Consider the following 19,630-nt stretch of genomic DNA (forward strand, 5'->3'; position numbering starts at 1 on the left):
CAGATCTCACAAAGCCCATTTTAACCCTTAACTCAATTTTGACCAAATCGCTTTGTAGGGCAGTATAGGACAGCACACATTTCTGGGTTAAAATGACCCAAATAATGGGTTGTTTTAACCCAACTGCTGGGTTATTGTTTATCAACCATGTTGAAACAACCCAGCAGTTGGGTTAAAACAACCCATTATTTGGGTCACTTTAACCCAGAAATTTGTTCTGTCCTATAGTTACCCAGCCCGGGGTTAAAAACAACCCAATATTTTTTAGTGTGATAGGTTGATAGAAGCACTAGGGACCCAATTATAGAACTTACACATGAAAAAGTCTCCTTTAACATATAGGTGAGTACACTGCCAGAACTATTTTTGCCTCCTTGAACCTGAAACTCAGTGGTGGCTGTTGACTTCTCTTCTGAGGGGCGCAAATTAAAAAAATGTGTTAGTTGCGCCATGCGTCTTGTCAAAATACGAGCCTGCTGCACATGGGTCTAAAAGGTTTATGATAAAAGAGACGCTCACATTCACAAAATACTCGCAAGACACTCACTTAACACTTAACTGATTACACATCAGATTAAGCGAGGATCTGGAAAACCCAAAATGGTTCTTCTATGGCATCATGAAGCACCTTGATTTTTAAGAGTGTAAATAAAGAAAAAATCTGGTTCATGAACTTTCTCCTAAAAAACTGTCAAGTAACATTGAAGAAAACCAAAAGTTTCCATTCAGAATATCCTGTGGGGGGTCTCGTTTAACCAGGATCATATTGCAAGATCAATCAACAGCAGAGAGAATGACTCTGTCTGTACTAGTGAGACACATCCAGTGCTGACTTTGTGTATGTGCGGTGTCTGTTTTTGTGTAGTTGGTCAATATAGAGAAGAATAGACAGCTTGATGCATCAGGGCTGTGCTGATGTGATCGGTTACCTCTCATTGCCAAAAATCTATTTTCCTTCTAAATGATGGAGAGGGTGCTGAGTTGGACCTAATGGAGGGTGATGCGTTGGGTCAGTATAATCACAGGTGTGAGGAATGCTTATGCATGGGGCTTCTGGGGACTCAAAAAATTTTGTTTTTAAACTAGCCAACTCCCACAAATTATAGTTTGAAGACAAACGTGCATGAATTTCTTTCTGGAGAAGCAGAAAAAGTACAAAACAATGATGTTATGATACTAAGAAAAAAGGATCTCGATCTGGTTGTCAGAAACATGCTTGAAGAAAACTTTTTTATTATAAACAGAAAGCATCAAAAACAAAGCCATGTCTGTTTCTCATTTTCAAAATAAGTAATCAGTATAACTCTAATATGTACAAAATAATCTTTCAAACACCTGAGAACTAAATATAAAAAAGAACATGAGAAGAAAACGCATTTGAACAAAGTGTGAACATCTTAATGTTTTCCGGCCTCATATAAAAATATGTTTCTCATACCAGAATATTTACAAAAAAATAATATGTACTGCAACTGGCCAACGTAACACTTGAAAGCGTTATACTGTTTTAAAATTCCAGTGAGATTTCACCATTTCAGGTGCTTTTGAACTTCCAAGAAGTTTTATCTTTCAGAAAATAAAGTTTGGAAGGAATCGTTCAGAAACAACTTTCGGAAACAAAAATGACAAACAATAATGACAGACTAAACATCTTATGTTTTTTGTACTGCCAAAGGCACTATGCTTGCAAATATATACTTTATAAAAAAATAAGCAAGGAAGAACTAGTATAAGCAACTTTGAGTCCATTTCTGTAGCTCCATTATGTGTGGTGAACATACAGAAAACAAATGATGATAATTAAAATGTTAAATTAATGTCTCACAGATATAAGCTTGAAATAAGACTACATTTCTGGTAAGTGTTATTATTGCCCCAAATAATTTAAAGGTGACCAAATCAAATCAACCGATTTTTACTTAAAATATAAACTGAACACAACTGTAAAAACAGTGCAACTTATTTATAAATCAAAGCAATGGTGACTGCCACATCTTTTCCAGCAGGCACTGAAACCTACAGTGGAAAAACAATTGTCAAGACCTATATCAGGCAGATGCTCTGGACTTCTCTGAGATCCAATAAATCTTGAAAAAAATAATTAAAAAGTTCGATCTTTGAGGTGAGGCATGTTAGTGGAAATCCACATAGCAGATGCGTGCCAGACAGTTTATTTTGGGATAGTCGGATCGTTCTGCCCTGGGATGGGAGTAGAAAGGGTGGAGAGATGGAGTGAAATAAGAAATCAGCGTAAAATTAAAAGGAGTGCACTAAATTGGCAAACGCCGCAAGGCTTCGGTGAAACCTCGGGGCAGACCGTGGTCCTTTTGATCTGTCACGGCCCCCTCACCCCATGACAGGTCTTCAATACAGCCACATTAAACTGCTCTTTAAAAAAAAGTCTGATTGCTCTTTAACTTAGACTGGTGAAAAGCAGATTACTATAAGAGGGGTGTGTGCTGAAATGCGTCACAATATAGAACAGCTGGGTTAAAAATAATCCATAGAGTGAAACCTGCTGTATTTCTAGTAATCACATACAAAAAAATCATGTTCTTGACCTTGTATTTTTAAACAAAATTAATTTAGCAGAGAAACAAAATTGGGTAAGAGAAAAACTAAGATAATAAACCTACACTAAAAAATATTCTTTACTCTTTTTTTAAGGTAAGTGGTCACAATCAATTTATTTAAGCTACATTTTAAGCAAATGTTTTATTTTATTTTTATTTTTTTTCTTATTTTTTTGTTTAAATGTAGCTTAAATAAATTAATTGCAACCACTTAACTTAAAAAAATTAAATTGTAAATTTAATGAATATATTTTTTCAGTGTACTTTATAATATTTCTTACAAGTCTTCATTTATGCTTATAATTTGCTTCTTAAGTAAATTTTTTTAAATTTGTATCTACGTTTCCAAACCCTTCAATATTTCTACTAAAAAAAAATGTGTCAAAAATACAGATTAAGACATCTTTTTTTGCATTGTATATATTTTATGCAACAAAAAAGACTCCCTGCAGTTAAAACATAACTTTATAACTATGTTTTTCAAATTCATATCAAAATCGATATGAAGCTTAAGTGATCCATTGCTCCGATTGCTAGGGAAGTCACACAGTTACTGCAAACGTGAAAAAAACAGCGAGAGAGGATGCGGTAACTGGACCGGTTATGCAAGGAGTGTTGCTTAATTTTAGCAGACTTGTTTTCTTTGTGCAGGTCCACCCTGTGATCATAAACCATGACAGAAGTACACTTGACAAAATAATTTGAAACACATATAAAACGCGAGAATGAAATAAAAAAACAGCTTGGAGCGGAATACATTTTCATTTATAATGTACATTTTATCCCACACTGCAGAGTTAAATATACCTCCTCCGTTGATTTTAAATTAGTTATTGTCCAGTAAAGTTCCTTCGACTCCATTGTTTCAAACGTACCATTCCCTGCGCGAAATGACAGAGCCATCTACGTGCGATACGTAATCGCTGTCCGTGCCGTTGTCGAAGCACTCGTCCTGCAGGTAGGGGGAGCCGTTGTGCAAAGGCGGCCCGCTGGGGTTCACGTTGTGATGGTTGTGATGGTCCGAGTAATACGTTCCCTCTCTCTGAAGGCTAAGATTGTCGCTCCAGCCTTCCACGTCTTTGTGGTCACTGCCGTAATCGGGATAAATAATGTCTCCGTCAGGTTTGGGCTTCAAATCTTGACTGCCGTTGCCCGAGTCGTCCCCGTAAACGTCCCGGAGCTCATGCGGTTGAAGCACGTCGAGCTGTGACTCTTTCTGCATGTCAGACGGGCCTATGTACTGCTTGGTATAGTAGTCGCCACGGAACGTCCGCCGTTGTCGCATGTAGACGACTCCCGCCAACGCCATTAGCAAAACCAAGATCAGGATCCCGCCAACTGCGCCTCCAACAATTGTGCCCAGGCTGCTGCCGGGTGTGGAAGCATCGGTCGGGAAGGTGATATGGGCTTGGTGTTTGATAGGAGCTGTGATGGTTAACCTGTTGCCAGGCAAGTTGGACTGGGTGGTGGTGGGGACCGCAGTGGTAGGTGGTGGATCTAAGACAAAAAGATGAACACATGTTAATATTTGTCAACCGAAATGGTGCTAAACTCAAATACAGAACTATGAACAAAACTTGACTCATTAACAGACAAACAGGTTTGTTTTGCTTTAGTAAAAACTTTCCAGTCTGACTTTGTCGTGAAATATAAAGAATCTGCGCATTATGAAAATCCAACAACTGGTTTTACAATGTCTGGATTGCAAAATAATAAAACATTCTTAAGTTTTGTTCCTTAAGGAAGGTCTTGGGTGGCCAAATGTGTGGTATGATGCACTGTGAGAGCTGGCTGAATGGAAACTGCTGGGAGTTTGCTCTAAACTTATTTACGTCATTTCTGAAACCTCAAAAGTCCAAGTGTGGACCTTTTGGCATGTTCAGCTAGCTCTTAAAAAGCTTTAAAACATCACCATTATTGGTTTTAAGCAAGTAATTGAAGGATTCACATATTTAGCAACAGGAAATTAAAAGTTCAGATGCAAAACCCTCTAAGTGCAAATTACATGTTTTCTTGTAAATAAGCATTTTTTATGACGCTCTTATGTAGCGCTGTAATGATTAATCATGCAAATGCATGTTTCTCAGTGAATGAATCCCAGCACATACAAAAGCCAGAGGGCGCTCTCGTGCAGAAACTCCAATTGTGCCACAGAAGAAGTAGCATTACAAACACTATGGCTGTTTCTCAATTCAAAGAATGCAAAGAACGGACTTGCGTCCTCGTGGAGCCTGGTCTTGCCAGGCGACCTTGGAAGAACGAACTTAGAAGGTCGCGAGAACACAGAAAGCACTTGTGAGAATTTAGATGTGTGTGCTCTTCCTGCTGGTCGCGTGACCTCTCCAAATTTCAACGCGCAAGTCTGTACTCGATGCATCCTCGATATCAAGAACTCATCCGGGTATTTTCACGCATCCTCTGTACTTGCGTTCTTGAGAATTTGAATTAAACTTCGACAGTTAATGATGATGTAGAGCGAGGACACAAGGACGCAAGATGGCTGAAGAACCCATATTGAGAAAAGCCTTTTTCAGGAAATGTCTATAGGAATATTTATACACTGCCAAAAATATATTTTTCTCAAGAAAAAATGTCTCAGTATTTTTGTTTTGATTTCAGTAAAAATATCTAAAAATTCTTAAAATAAGATGCTTTTTTTGATGAGCAAAACGACCCAAGAAAATAAGTCTAGTTTTTAGACCAAAAATATGAAATTTAAGTGATTTTTGTGCATAAAACAAGCAAAACAATCTGCCAATGGGGTAAGCAAAAAAATCTTACACATTTTTCTCAAACACTAAATTCAAGATAAATTCAGATTTTTTTTTGCTTGTTTAATGGACTTATATGGTCTAAAAACTGGACTTATTTCTTTTGTTGTTTTGCTCATCAAGAAAAAAAATCTTAATTTAAGAATTTTTAGATATTTTTACTAAAAACAAGACAAAAATACTAAGAATTTTTTTTCTTAAATACTTTTTTGCAGTGTATCGCTATTCCTCAAATTGTTTCAGGTATTTTCATTATAATAAAAATATTCTGAATGATTTTGTTTAACAAGTGTTGCTTTTTTAAATGCAAGTTATAAGTGACTCAGACTCATAATGATTTTAGATGGACAAGGACTTCTTACTGACCAAAACGTCGTAGTACACGCACAAGCTGGGAATGAAACACAGAATCTCATCCTTGTTATTCAGAATCAAAGGTCTTTTTAATGGGACATGAGATTTATCGTCACAGCCCTTACTCTTGTGTTTAAGTTCAGTAATTCACTTTAATAGCAATATAAAGGTTATTAGTAATTGAAGTGCCTTAATTCACAAATGTCACATTAGTCATTTCATTATTTCAATTTCAAATTGCTGAAAATTCGATGTGGCATTTCTGCCAACAAAGCGGTATTTCTGGAAGGCCTGATATTGGGATTAAGCAGATTTAAAGTGAAAGTATTTGATGATAATAATATGTGCCGAGAGCATGCGGTTAATATTATTATCTTATTTTTGAAGAAGGTGCCATTGCCACACAGCAAACCGGATGACGATTTATTTGACAAGAATTTTGTGTTTACTAACTAAACTAAAATATTGTACTAAAATAATACTATTAAATACTACTTTAGTAATAAAAGTAAAAAGTACAAAAACAGTTTGTTGCAATGTTCTTTTACTTAATCATGAATGAGCGAACCTCAACACACTGTGGCCTTCCAGCTGGAATGATCAAAAGTTCAGAAGTAAAAACAGCTTTAATAGCGAGCATAACATCCAGTGTGTTTTATCCTTGGGTGGAGCGTCTCGTCTGCATGAAAGAGCTTATGAAGTCAGGCCAAAGATGCTACTGAAAGACGTAATTAAGAAAGTCATACTGCAGTTTGCCTTATAATTTTTTATCCCATTTCAGAGTCACCAAACGTGGTTTCTTTGTATCTCAAAGCCTCACGTTAAAATAACCACATAGATGTGTATGAATGTCATGTCTGTCAGAACCTAATCTATCACCCAAACGTTAGGCCCCTGTAGAGTAAAAACATCATCACAAGCAATTGTGGACCTTTGGGGCCACATAAAACTTCTCACCGAGTATTAAGATGCGAACATCCTGAAGGCTCTGCCCAATGTCGTTCCAGACTTCACACCTGTATTGTCCAGAGTCATTCTGCTCTAAAGGGCGAGTAAACATTAAGCTGCCATTGGATGTTTCCACACCTACAGGCATTGAGGCGTCTAACCTGGAGGGTGACAAAAGACAGCATTATCAATTTAAGGCATGTCAACAAGGTCATTTTTCTGCAGGCAGCCACTTTGGAGAAACCTGTAGTTCCACTGCCTCTTCGCTATACATTAGTGATGTGTAGAGTTTCTGTTACTCTACAGTTCATTAGCTTTGTTCACACTACACACAATTCCATTATATCAGGAGATAAAAGTGTTGAAATATGCATGGATACTTAACATCACCCACAACAGCCACAAAATAGCAAAGTGTCACATAACTTTGAAGATAGACATAAATCGTAGGGATGAACCAATACAAAATTTCTGTGCCAATGCCGATATTCAGTTTTGTAGAATTATATCTACACTGTAAAATGTTTTAAGTTTAATCAACTTGAATTGACAATTCATTTTTTTACTTTCTTGTCTAGTGAGGAGTAGCTACAAATTCTAAAAATAAACTTTATAAAAAATAAAAGTTGATTAAAAATGTAAGTGCAAAAAGGAATTTTTTAAAGTGTACCTATAGAAACGGTCTGTTTTGCTTTTTACTCGTTGTTTAAAGTATTAAGTTGTGAAATCCTAAAAGTGCGGAGCAAACACGAGGATATAATCTGCCCCGAACATTGGCAGTTTGTGAACAATCGGACGATGTCCAATAGTGTGATAAAATGCTTACTTATAGGTTAATATTGGTGCTTAATAAAGAGATTTAACATTCACTGCTTAATTGTAGATCAACGTCGCCACCATATTGGATCAGGCAAGATTACCCAATAAACACATACAGTACATATAAACAATGGGGCTGTGTTTTTCTGGATTAAAAGCACAATAACTTTAACATTTCTCAACCATAGATCTACATGGTGTATAAAACCACAAAGTACAACAATTTATAACAAAGACTGATTTAAATCTAACCATCAAGATTTGTCGTAACTGGAGATTTTTGTACTTCACACCACCCAGTCTCATATGTTGGACTTGTTGACATATCTGAGCAATGGGCCTCAGTGTGTCTATGTTTGATCCTAAAGACCCTGCTTAGCTTGTTCATGCATGTTGGATTAGTGTAAGAGCTAAATTTGCAGGACCGGCACTGCTGAATCAGGACTGGACACCTCTGGCCCAGATCACTAACACATGAATCGCACAGACTAATTGATACAATATCCTAAAACATTAAAGCTTGCATACTTTAGAATTCGTGACTGCACAAACCTTGTCCAGAGGAAAAGATGAGCAGATGGGTTGGCTGTGGCTCTACAGTCCAGCTTAACATTTTCTTGTCCCACATACCACACCTCTTGCAGACCCTCCACCGAAACCTCTGGAGGAACTGCAACACAACATCAGTCATTGTAGGATGTCAAAGGATTAATGCTATCACATAAGACTACATAGTGCTCAGCTATCTGTTACAGCATTTATTTATTTATTATTTGTTTGCCCTAAAATGAACATTTAATATAAAAAATATACATTATTATTCTTAAAACAATGTTATATAGACCCTTTACAGCTCACGTGATCAAATAGCCTGCGCGCGCATTTGGGCAACAGAAATAATATTTGGAGAAAAGTTTATCACAATAAAACAGAGGCCCTAAAACGCTACAATAAAAGCCAAGATTTTTGAGCTCTATGGACAGCAAAGGTCAATGTGATTGGTTTACCCAATTAAGCTGAAACATCAGGACACTAAGCTTTGGCTTTGACTGGGAAAATAAACTGGAGTGAGATACAAAGGGAAAAATCCAGAAGAAACAAAGAACGCCTCACAGTTTTTATAAAAACAGAAAGATTGATTTCTTATCAGCATGAAGCTTACAAACAACTTATGGAACCAATGCAAGTATTCGTGAGAAACAATGATATCCAATATTACTGATACACTGTACAGTCATTTTCCATTCTTACAGTTACATTTAAGCATTTAAGATACCTATCCAAAGTGAAGAAAACAACGCGGCGATTCATCTTAAAGGAAAACACCACCATTTTCAATATTTTACTATGTTCTTACCTCAACTTGGACAAATGAATACATCCCTATCTTTTTTCAATACATGCACTTCATCTTTGCACAGCGTGTCGTGAATGTGTTAGCATTTAGCGCGCAATAACATCATCACTCCCCCTCTTACGGAGTTTGATGATTTTATTGTGCCCGAGGTCGAAGTCCTGAAAACTAAGTGCTCTTCCGCCATACAATATAGTTCTCATTTTTTATCCGCTTAAAAATCACCACATTTGGATTTGTGCCCCCATACTTACTAGTATAACTACTCATGTAACAGTTTTTAAATAGAAAAAACATGGAAGTGTTTGGTGGCTTCTAAATTCAACCCTGTTTGGATCCTAAGGAATGAATGGGGCTAGGCTAAATGCTAACACATTCCCGACACGTTGTGCAAAGATGAAGTGCGCGCATTGAATAAAGATAGGTATGTATTAATTTGTCTAAGTTAAGTTAAGAACATAGTAAAATATTGAAAAACGGTAATGTTTTCCTTTAAAGTCATTCTTAACTATTATTATAACACTTCTTCTTTAATAGCTCAAAAGTAGTTTTAAAACACTTTGGAAGGCTCTGTGTGATTTATTGACTGCTGAAGCCTCCTTCTGTCAGTATATGGACCTCTCTCAGTCGTGCTTCCTCTCCTTTTGCATTCCTTGCTGCGTCAGATCAATATTTCATAAACCACCTCCATTAAGTGCCGCACCGTTCAAACAGACAACAGCCAACAATCGAGAATACCAATGGTATGCACGTGAAGGATTAAGACGTTAAAACCACTTATAATATGACTTTTTACAAGCCTTACAAGTCTCAAAAGTGAGCTCATGAATGACAAGCGCTTAAACAAACTAGAAACCACCCACTGCAGGTGTGGCGTCCATCTGCTACTGTGAAAACTTTGATGAAGCATTCACAACTTTACTAGAAACTAAGTGTACTATATCTAATATCCACAATTTTACTCACACTGTACGTTGAGCTGATAAGGAATGCGGTATTCCGTGGATAGGGCCGGATGACGGACGACGCAGGTGAGGGCGTGGCCATACGCCTCACGGGTGGGAGCCCAGATGAAATGCGCTGAATTGGTGATGGTGCCATCGGTCTCCTGGTGCGTCGTGGCATCCGTCTGGCCATCCACGTCCGATAACCAAAAGACCTCCGCCGCTGGGCGACCCCTTTCAGCCGTGCACGTGGCAACTAGAGTTTCACCATCTCCAACCAGCAGAGACAAAGACCCAGGAGACACGTAGACTTTGGGCTCCACTGAAAAACAAACCAACACAGCAGAAACCGAATTGAGGAGAGAAAATAAACAGGGATCTGGAAGAATGATCTTTTACAACATGAGTTATGGATACTGAATGTACAAGATGACATTACTCAACAAGATAAATAAATAATGAATATAAAAAAGAGGGTGGGAAAAGGGGTCTAAGTACGATCAGGAAACAGGAGATGTGATTGATCACCCAAAGCCACAAATTCACATTAAATATGGATGAAGTATGAAATGAGTCTGAGTGCTGAGGCAGGAAAACTATAAGCACCCAGCGGTCTGAGTCTGAGCGGCTTCTGTCTCTACAAAACACTGGCACATTAATAAGAGACTCCATGTGGATTTAAAGAGGACAAAGAAAAGACACTTTAGAGAGTACAACTGAATCAATCATTCTGAAATATCAATTTTACAGTCATAATTTGTTCTGCTGCCCACCGCAACAAAAGCAACACTCATTGAATAAAAACAACCGAGTCCATTTCAATTATTGTTTTTTATTTCTGAAATGACATTAGCTGAGCGACCGTTCGACTAATAAACTATAAAATTGCTAAAATCTCTTTTTATTTGTTGTCTAGGATAATTCGAAGGACATACTGTTTAAAGATTCAGTTCCAGTAAATCTTGCAGTAGATTATGATGAATCACTTTAGCCCTGTGATAATTCGCTTTATTGTTTCCTAATTTTTTAAAGCCACTTTGGATAAAATACAAAGATTTTGGATATAACAATATGTGGCACTACTTTAACTATGAAATGCAATGCTCAACATGGTCATTCTGACAACGAAAGTGCCGCGCTCCAGGTAAAAACTCTATACAGGAGTGCATGAGGAGCTTGCCAACCTTACCAACCCCAAGGTTGGCACGTAAAGTGCTTGCCAACCCCAAAAGTTGGCCCCCAAGTGGCGTGACTTCCCTAAACTGACTTTTATATATAGTAGTGTCCAAAAGTGATGTCCAACTTTATTCCAATATTTTATTAAATGTGAATAAAAAATTTTTTTATGCATGTTGCATTGGTGTTTTATGTATAAGTTGAAGTTCAGCTTTGAGAATTTAAGGAAACTTGGCAAAATATGACATGCAACACATGTGCAAAGTTTATAAAGAAGTACACTTCCATAAGATACATCTATACTTAAGATACATCTAGACTGTCTTTAAAACATCTATACTTTGCATGCTATTTTGAGACACCATGAATATGAACTAAAATGTACTATCTTTGTATTCAAAATGTATTTAGTTTACACTTTAGTTAACAATTTTCATACAAAGATGCGTATAAGTTTACTACAGGTGGTATCTAAATACATTTTTTAATAAATGTTTAGCACATTTTAGTTTATATTCATGGTGTCACAGACAAGTACACTTAGACGTTTTTAAGAAGTATAAAAAAATTTTTGTATATTAAGTACAAATAAAGCACTTTAAGTATGTACATTATGGAAGTGTACTACCTTTATAAATAAAAATATTAGTTACTTCATAAAGGTATAGCGGAAGATGTTCTTTTTCTAGGTGGATCATCAAGACTATTGGTCATCCCAGTTGTCAATCATTCTGATGATATGTTGACGTAAGGCCGTCGTACGTGCTCGTCCATAGGTTCGCTTTCTGCACATGTGCACTTTGAGGTGTATATGTGTGGTGGGCTACGGTTTCAGCCATTCATTGAAGCTTGCGTTCTCATCGTGTTTTTTCAAAACGTCTGAGGGTCACGAACCGCGCAGACACGGTAAACATCTTAATTTATGAGCCATGCCGGCAGCAGCTTGTAAACAGAGCGAAGAGAATAACTAGGCTCGTGCTTACTCTCTCTCGTCCACACGTTTAATAGGCATTCCCTCTCGGGAGCAAGTAGAGTGTTGTGCATGTGCATTTTTTTAAAAGTTTTTTATATTCAAAAAACAGATTCCCAAACACAGTAATATAAATAATTTTGCCCAATTACTTTTCACCACTACTGTATATATAACACAATAAGTAGTACAATGCTTTTTTTGTGCTGGGTCAAAAAAGGACAAGGCCCAGCCGCTGGGTTAAATTAAACCAGAAAATGTTTATATTTGACCTAACAATGGGTTAAAACAACCCAGCATAGGCTGAATATCAACCCAAGGGGCCGGGGCTCCAACCCAAGAACAGCTGCGACCTTTGCCTCAAAAACAGTTTCCAACATGTGCCAGGACGCAACATAATCCCAAACACAAGGCCGTCTGGTCCACACACCTGTTCTACTATCTTTACAGAAGGATCTTATATACAACAAATCTAAATAACCCCCGGGAACCCTAAAGCTAAATATAGCCTCGCAGAACCACCACAGTGGGGAAGCACAGCGCATCACTGAGCGTTGACATTTGACTGCCAAGATCTGACCCACCCTGAATGCATCTAACCTGAGCTCTGTGCCATCTGCATCGGCGCTGGAGCTCTGCTGACTCAATGCTTACTGGAGCATCTTGGCAGCTCATTTACACTCAACTCCCCTGATAGAAATAATGGAGAGCCGGTTGAATAGACGTATCATTTAAGGGTTGGGCCAGGGGTACTGATTTCTCATCAGGGAGCGAAGGAATTTGGGCTGGGTTACTGTCAACCGCATGAATTCGGATGCCAAACGCTCTTGCTCTGGATCACAGATCTACACGAGGAGAGCAGCTGGGAACGTCATCCCGGCTCCTATGATGAGGGGCGTTCTGCTAAATGTGCCTTTAATATTCTGAGCATACAGGGGTTGGGGTCACCTTTATAGGGTGAGTTAAAGTGCGTGTTGCAGGTTAACCACCACTGTCGATTAATGGGTACATAAATCACTCAAGATATGTGTATAATTTTTAAAATGTCTCAAAAATGGTCTTAAATACCACTTTTTTTACGTTTTTGGTATTAACGGTTATTTTAACGCAATTCTGCGATGACGTCACGTTGGGGAGAAGTGGAGAAAGACTCAGCCAGAGCCATAGAGATAGATGAGACATTTATTGCTGTTTAATACTTACGTATATAATTTGGAAATCATATATACATCGTAGGAAATATATAATGTGTTATACTGCAAAGTTACCATGCTAATTATTATTTATGATATATGTGGAGATAAATAAAACTTCGCAAATCTGCTGATTTGATCCATTCATGTCCTGACCACCAGGCTAGAGATTTTTAAACATCCTTAATCCACACTTACTAGTCTATCAAATAATATCTCAAATATATTGTTTTGTGAAATAAAAGGATGCTTTGTTATATTGTTTATGTGATTATAACGAATCACACGATCATTTTATACGCAGCAGCAGTCAGCAGCTGCAGCACACTCGGATCCGACCGCATACATACTGTAATAAACAGGCGTTCGGCGGCTTTTTACATCACGACAGACTATGCCATTTGAGGAGGAACCGCTCATTGATCACCGTATTTTTATAAATCCTGTACATGTTTGGACCCGCCGAACAGGTTGAGCACTTTCATATACTTTGTTGAGCAGAGAGGCTGCACTTTGACCAGCGGGCTGCGGGAACCGGCGCACATCACGCCGCCAGACGGTGTTGTTAACTCGAAACGTATAACTATTATCAGATCGACCCACCGGGAAAGTCCCGACTCTCTCGATTGCCATTCCGCTACTGGCTGTAAGAAAGTGAGTGCGTTTGGGTCGCTGGTCCCCGCGAACAGATGTGACGTGCTTCACTCACCTTCCAGGATTAGAGACATGCTGCCAAAACCGCTTGTGCTGAAGATCGCATAAAAGTTACACCCACTTCAGGCAGGATCATGGACCCCCTCAAGCCAGCATGCACGAGTATGTTAATTGTTTGTTTACTTTCTACACGAAGATAATATGCTAACGTTATGCTATCTGGCTGTCTGCCTATCTCTCTGTAGTACTAGCCTATCCATCTGTCTGTCTATCTATCTGTCTATCTATCTATCTGTCTATCTATCTGTCTATCTATCTGTCTATCTATCTATCTATCTATCTATCTATCTATCTATCTATCTATCTATCTATCTATCTATCTATCTATCTATCTATGTAAATAATCTGCGCTATCAGAACTGTACTTTACTCGTCTTTCTATTGAGAGTGAGGAGTCACGTGCCGATTTGGGCGGGGTCTGCGCCGGTCGGCCATGATGGTAGGTGACGCTATCAGTTGCCAGGGGCAACTTCACAGAGACGCGACTTCCAGACCTCTTTTAATGTATTATTTCGGAGACGATCTACAAATACGATAAAGAAAATGAATAAAGCAATGCAAAAAATAAGGCGAAAGAAAAGAGACCTTACAGGAACAAGCTCACAAACAGCATTGTATTGTACTGGCAAAGGTAACTTACGTTTCTTCACTTGCGTTTAGTGTATTGTAATTAAGTTACATTGCATTTAGCAGACACTTTTTGACCAAAATAACAAAGTAATTAACTGCGACGGTTTCTAAACACTAGGTTGTAACGAGAAGTTCAAATTGAACGGTTCAATATACACAAACGTTTCCAACACTTTACTTGAAGGGATAAGACTGACATAAAACCTTCATAATTATTTATGACATGACACATGTCATGATGAATACAAAGGAGGTTTTATGCATGTTTATGACAACTGTTATTAAGTGTCATTCGTTCAATTATGACATTTTTAAAGCAAATATGCCATTGTTTGAGATGTCTTTGTTATGCATAATGGTGTCTCCATTTCGGTAACCTAAAAACTGTATTCCACTGTTCCAATGTTTTCAATATGTATCGTGTGATGTGCTGGAGTAGTTTTTAGCGCAGCAGTTACTGCCAGGCATGGTAAAACAGTGTAGAATTGCGAAAAACCTCATCTACTACCGAGCTAAAAACACACATAAACAATCATGTTCTGCCGCCGGAATCCTGCCAACATGGCGGAAAGGGGGAGGAGCTCTGTACCATGACGACAACTCCTCACTCTCAATAGTCATTCTCAATGCTCTCGAGGCTGCTTTGGTAAATTCTCTCCTCAGCGTGACGTCATACAGTGCGTTGTGGGGGAAAGGAGAATCATTGCAAACCGCTGTACTTCTTCATACTTTTTCGGGTTTTGTGATACTCAACAACATAAAATACAATGGGTAACAGTTTAAATGTTTATTATTAACAAGCAAATTGCACAAATTCGTTGAAAAATTTTACCTGCAAAACGCCCTTTAACTAATCAAGGGCTTAGACTACATTAAAACCCAAACTCTTACATGAATGTCATTGCAATGGAATCAGAACAAAAGCAAAGTCATCACAAAGATGACTTCTGATTTGCCTTATTGTAATTCACATGGTCATTGAGAATTCCTGCAGTGATTCATCATTGTTAAATCTACAGGAATAAGGGTGGCGGCTTTAAGCTTTTGTGCAAAAAGCACACAAACTCCACGCAGCTGATTGGCCGGTGAGGTGTTAGGGGTTTTAGTAAATTCCTCCCTTTTGTTTGAAAACACCACGGAAAAAAATACCCAAAAAGTGGATTTAAAAGTGAATGAATACAAAAAAATAAAATTCAAGTCAAAAGTTTATCTCATTCGACTGACTGTCAATCAGGATAAAATTAGCTACTGTCTTGTTTTGCAGGAACGCAGAATGTAAACAATGGGAAACTTACGAAACTGCTTCCCACAACATAAAATAAAACAAGGAATGCATTATCATGCCAGTGTGTGACAGATATTTTTATCATCTCAGTAACCGTCTGACAACACTTTATTTCACTAGGAGAATAAGGCTTCTTTGATGTCTATAGATGCTTCATCGGACGCACCCGTGTTGCCACAGTAACTCCCCTTGGTCAAAGTTAACTTCCGGTTTGGGATTGTTTATCAGCTAGCCAGTGGCTTAACTGACCCCAGGAACAAATGCCTTGCCAAAAATAAAAATGTTTCGGTTTCCTTTAGAAGAGGGGAAACGGTAAGCATGGATCACTGCTGTGTGAAGAGAGGTTCAGCAGCAGGAAAGATCAAGGATGTGTAGCTAACATTGTATACATTTTTTTTACACAGTAACGTTAGCTCTGTGTAGTAGTTGATACGGTTTAGCTATGATTTTAACTAAGCTAATTTTCTTATTATTTATTTAGCTTATTAACAAAAATAATCAACATGAGGGACTCACGAGGGATTCTTTGCAGAAGCATAACGGAAGATAAGTTTGGGCCACGAAAGCCATTTGTTTATGTTGTTGCCGTTAAAAACGTTAAAAACCAAATTTATACTAAACTAATTTTATTAAAGAAAATTCAAATTTATGTAAAGATGTAAGAGTGTAACAAAACCAGCCTGATAGCCAATCAAAACTAGCACAAAAATATTCCAATGACCTTAGGCCAAATGCCAAAACTCACAACATGCCACTCCCCAAAATAATCTAGAATACATATTTTATATTCACTTTTATGCTTTACACAAATTTGATATTTCATATTGCCCGAAAATAGTCCCCTGCAATTGAAAGTTACCAAGGGGACTATTTTCGAGCGCTGTGTAATATCATTGCGCCTGCTGCAGCCATGTTACATCAGCAAAGTCCTTGATTATTACGCCAGAATGAGAGTATAGTTCATAGCCATATCTGCCTAGAAAATCACAACGTTTAATTTTCCGTCTTCTTAGTACATGATGTACCTACAGAAGAGTCAAGTTTTAAATAAAAAAAATATTAAAGCTCTTTCGTCATTTTTGAGCGCGATGCTAATGGTCTAATCAGATTCAATGGATTATGCTAAGCTATGCTAAAAGTGGTACCGCCAGACCCGGAGATCAGCTGAATGGATTTCAAAATGGTAAAAATCAAGTGTTTAACTCTAGGGGAGCTGGAAAATGATCATATTTTCAAAAAAAGTGGAGTGTCCTTTAAGATGCACAGTCGTGGGAAAAACGCAGACTTGGCAGCACTGAGATGTACCCACCCATAATGTCCACAGTCGTGGAGGCCTGCATGTTTCCAAGTTGGAAGGTGACCACTTTGCAAGTATACGTCCCAATGTCGGCAAAACCCACACCCTCCAGGACAATGGATACATCACGCACTGAAGGTTTGATGAAGTGGACACGGTTGCTGTACTCCTCAGCTATGGAGGTCCCGTACTGGGGGTTGAAGACGGCCAGAGTGACGGTGCCAGAGGGTAGTCTGCGTTCCCAGGAACTCTGCGTCAGGCTGAGGTCGGTGCTCACCTCCACACTACATTTCAAAGTGACATTTTTCCCCAGTACAGCAGTCACATGTTCAGAAACCAGCACCTTGTTGGCCCACACACCTGGAAAGATACAAAACAAGAACAATAAGAAAATGATCATGTAAAAAGTGTGCAAGTGTTAAAGCAGATTTTGTGTTAGCACAGCAAAAGATTGAGGGTTTGATTTCCAGGCACACATACTGATGTACTGATAAATAATGTATAGCTTGAAAGCACTTTAAAACCATCTTCCATCATGGGTTGGGCAGTATAAACATCATCACAGTTTAAGTCATTTTAATGGCAATGATTATATCACACTATAGTGATTATTTCATTATTGTAAAATAACCAATAAACAAACACATGTGGCACAAATAAACAACATCAGTTCTACACTAATATGCCAAATTACTTCTTATACACAACACAAATGCTGGGTTATTTTCATTGTAGTGTTGTGTTATAATTAAACCAATGCTGGTTGGGTAGTTTTCAACCTACTATTGAGTCAAATATAAAAAATGTGGGGGTTAAATTAACCCAACGACTGGGTTGGTCGCTTTTTGACCCTACGCTGGGTTGAAAACAACCCAGCATTTCTGGGAGTGCAACAACCATAAAATCCTGTTTCTACACACGACACGAGCACTAAAACCTAATCGCTCCCAATAGTCAACAAAGCTGTTGACACTAAAAAAATATGTTTTTCACAGTGACCCAGAAGTCTATTCATATAAGATTTGGGTTTTTGGTCCTGTGTAAACGATTCAGCCGGTTGACATTTCTACAGTTGCACGACATAAACCGTCATTCCACCCCGGCCATAATAAGAAACATACAAAAATCTGCTTTATTATTTTGCGAATAAGCTTTCAACTTTATGTGAGCTTAAACCAGTTCCATCTGCTTCATTGTGCTGACATCACTTCCATCAGGAGAGCCTTTGAAAGGTCATAACTAAAGTACAGTAGTGGGAGATCCAGTAAGAGAGATAATGAGGGCTTGTGTTTTCCACAGCAGTAATTACGGCTCACGCAGGAGGCCTTGCTTCTGGACTGCAGCAGGCTGCCAACGCTGTGCCACACAGCCCGTGTCTCACATATCTAATGAGCTCCATACAGACCCCCGCATCAAGCAGCGGGACGTCACGACCGTCCTCTCCGTTTAACGTCTGAGCACCTTGTCTAATAAAAGCCGCTGGAACGAGATGAAAACAACAGCACAATTTGGGAGATTTTTGTTGAGTTTAATAGACGTCTTTAATCTGCGTCGTTGGCCTTTTCATGTTTATTCGAACACGCTGGAGTTATTTGCTGAAACATGTAAACATGATTTTCCGGTGAGCTGGTATTTGCGGTTACAGTATGGGAGAATGATTAAATAAAGGTGATGTGAAGTTGCAGATAAGGTTTGGTGATCAAACAGAGGCCCATCAACAGATCTAACACTTATGATTCTGTCTCTAAAACAATGAGATTAGAAGCATCAAAGCTTGATGTCATTCAATGGTTTTACAATGACTTTAATCTTTGTCATGACTCATGACCAAGTCAATACTAAAGATATCAAGGTTATATTTCCATAGAATGATGATCTTTACATTAAATCACAAAATAATTCCATAAAAGAGCATTTCACCATTCATCTTTATTGAAAGTGTGTCATATATGTAGTCGAAATTTAACATACATTTCGAATTTGGTGCCTATTTGACCGAGAAAAGGGGTGTTTGTAGTCTCACCCCCTCAACAAAGATATTGGACTTCCTTCTTTCAATGATGCAAAATGATGATTTTTACATCATTGAAAGATGGAAGTGCAACACTGAAATCTGTATTTCTCCTGTCTCAGCGGCAACTGAGAAAATGATGGATGACCATTCAAAAACTTGACTGGGGTTCTAACTATACAAAGCTTAATGCAAATGGGTGAAGTGTCCCTTTAAGCTGGGTTTTCAGAAGCAGGGTCACATCATTTGAAGACCCAATAAACCTGCAGGGCAAGAAGTTTTCTGTCCTTTGTTAAAGGTGCAGTGTGTAAATTTTAGCAGCATCTAGTGGTGAGGTTGCGAATTGCAACCAACGGCTTAGTCCACTGCTCAACCCTTGCTTTTGAAACACATAGATAAGCTACGGTAGCTGCCACCGGACAAACATGTCATCCTCGGAGACAACTTAGTAAAAAAATGGTTCGTTAAGGGCTTCTGTAGAAAAATGGCGGCACAAAATGGCGACTTCCATGTAAGGGGACCCTCTTTGTATGTAGATAAAAAGATCTCGTTCTAAGGTAATAGACACATAAAAGTTCATTATGAAAGGTC

At 38.3% G+C, this 19,630-nt stretch overlaps 1 protein-coding gene across 1 annotated transcript in view; it reads right to left on the bottom strand.

Moving 5' to 3' along the window:
• Positions 1 to 1,211: 1,211 nt before the first annotated feature.
• Positions 1,212 to 19,630, bottom strand: part of nectin3a (nectin cell adhesion molecule 3a) — a 38,997-nt gene continuing 20,578 nt past the window's right edge. Inside the window, exons 2-6 of the mRNA XM_065281510.1 lie at positions 17,041 to 17,388; positions 9,786 to 10,085; positions 8,018 to 8,135; positions 6,656 to 6,807; positions 1,212 to 4,070 (exon numbers count right to left, since the gene is read on the bottom strand). Of these exons, the coding sequence (XP_065137582.1) occupies positions 3,439 to 4,070; positions 6,656 to 6,807; positions 8,018 to 8,135; positions 9,786 to 10,085; positions 17,041 to 17,388 (1,550 nt within the window). The 3' untranslated portion in view covers positions 1,212 to 3,438. The remainder of the gene's footprint in view (positions 4,071 to 6,655; positions 6,808 to 8,017; positions 8,136 to 9,785; positions 10,086 to 17,040; positions 17,389 to 19,630) is intronic.

This window comes from Paramisgurnus dabryanus, chromosome 8 (assembly GCF_030506205.2).
Source record: "Paramisgurnus dabryanus chromosome 8, PD_genome_1.1, whole genome shotgun sequence".
In the NCBI taxonomy this organism is placed as follows: domain Eukaryota; kingdom Metazoa; phylum Chordata; class Actinopteri; order Cypriniformes; family Cobitidae; genus Paramisgurnus; species Paramisgurnus dabryanus.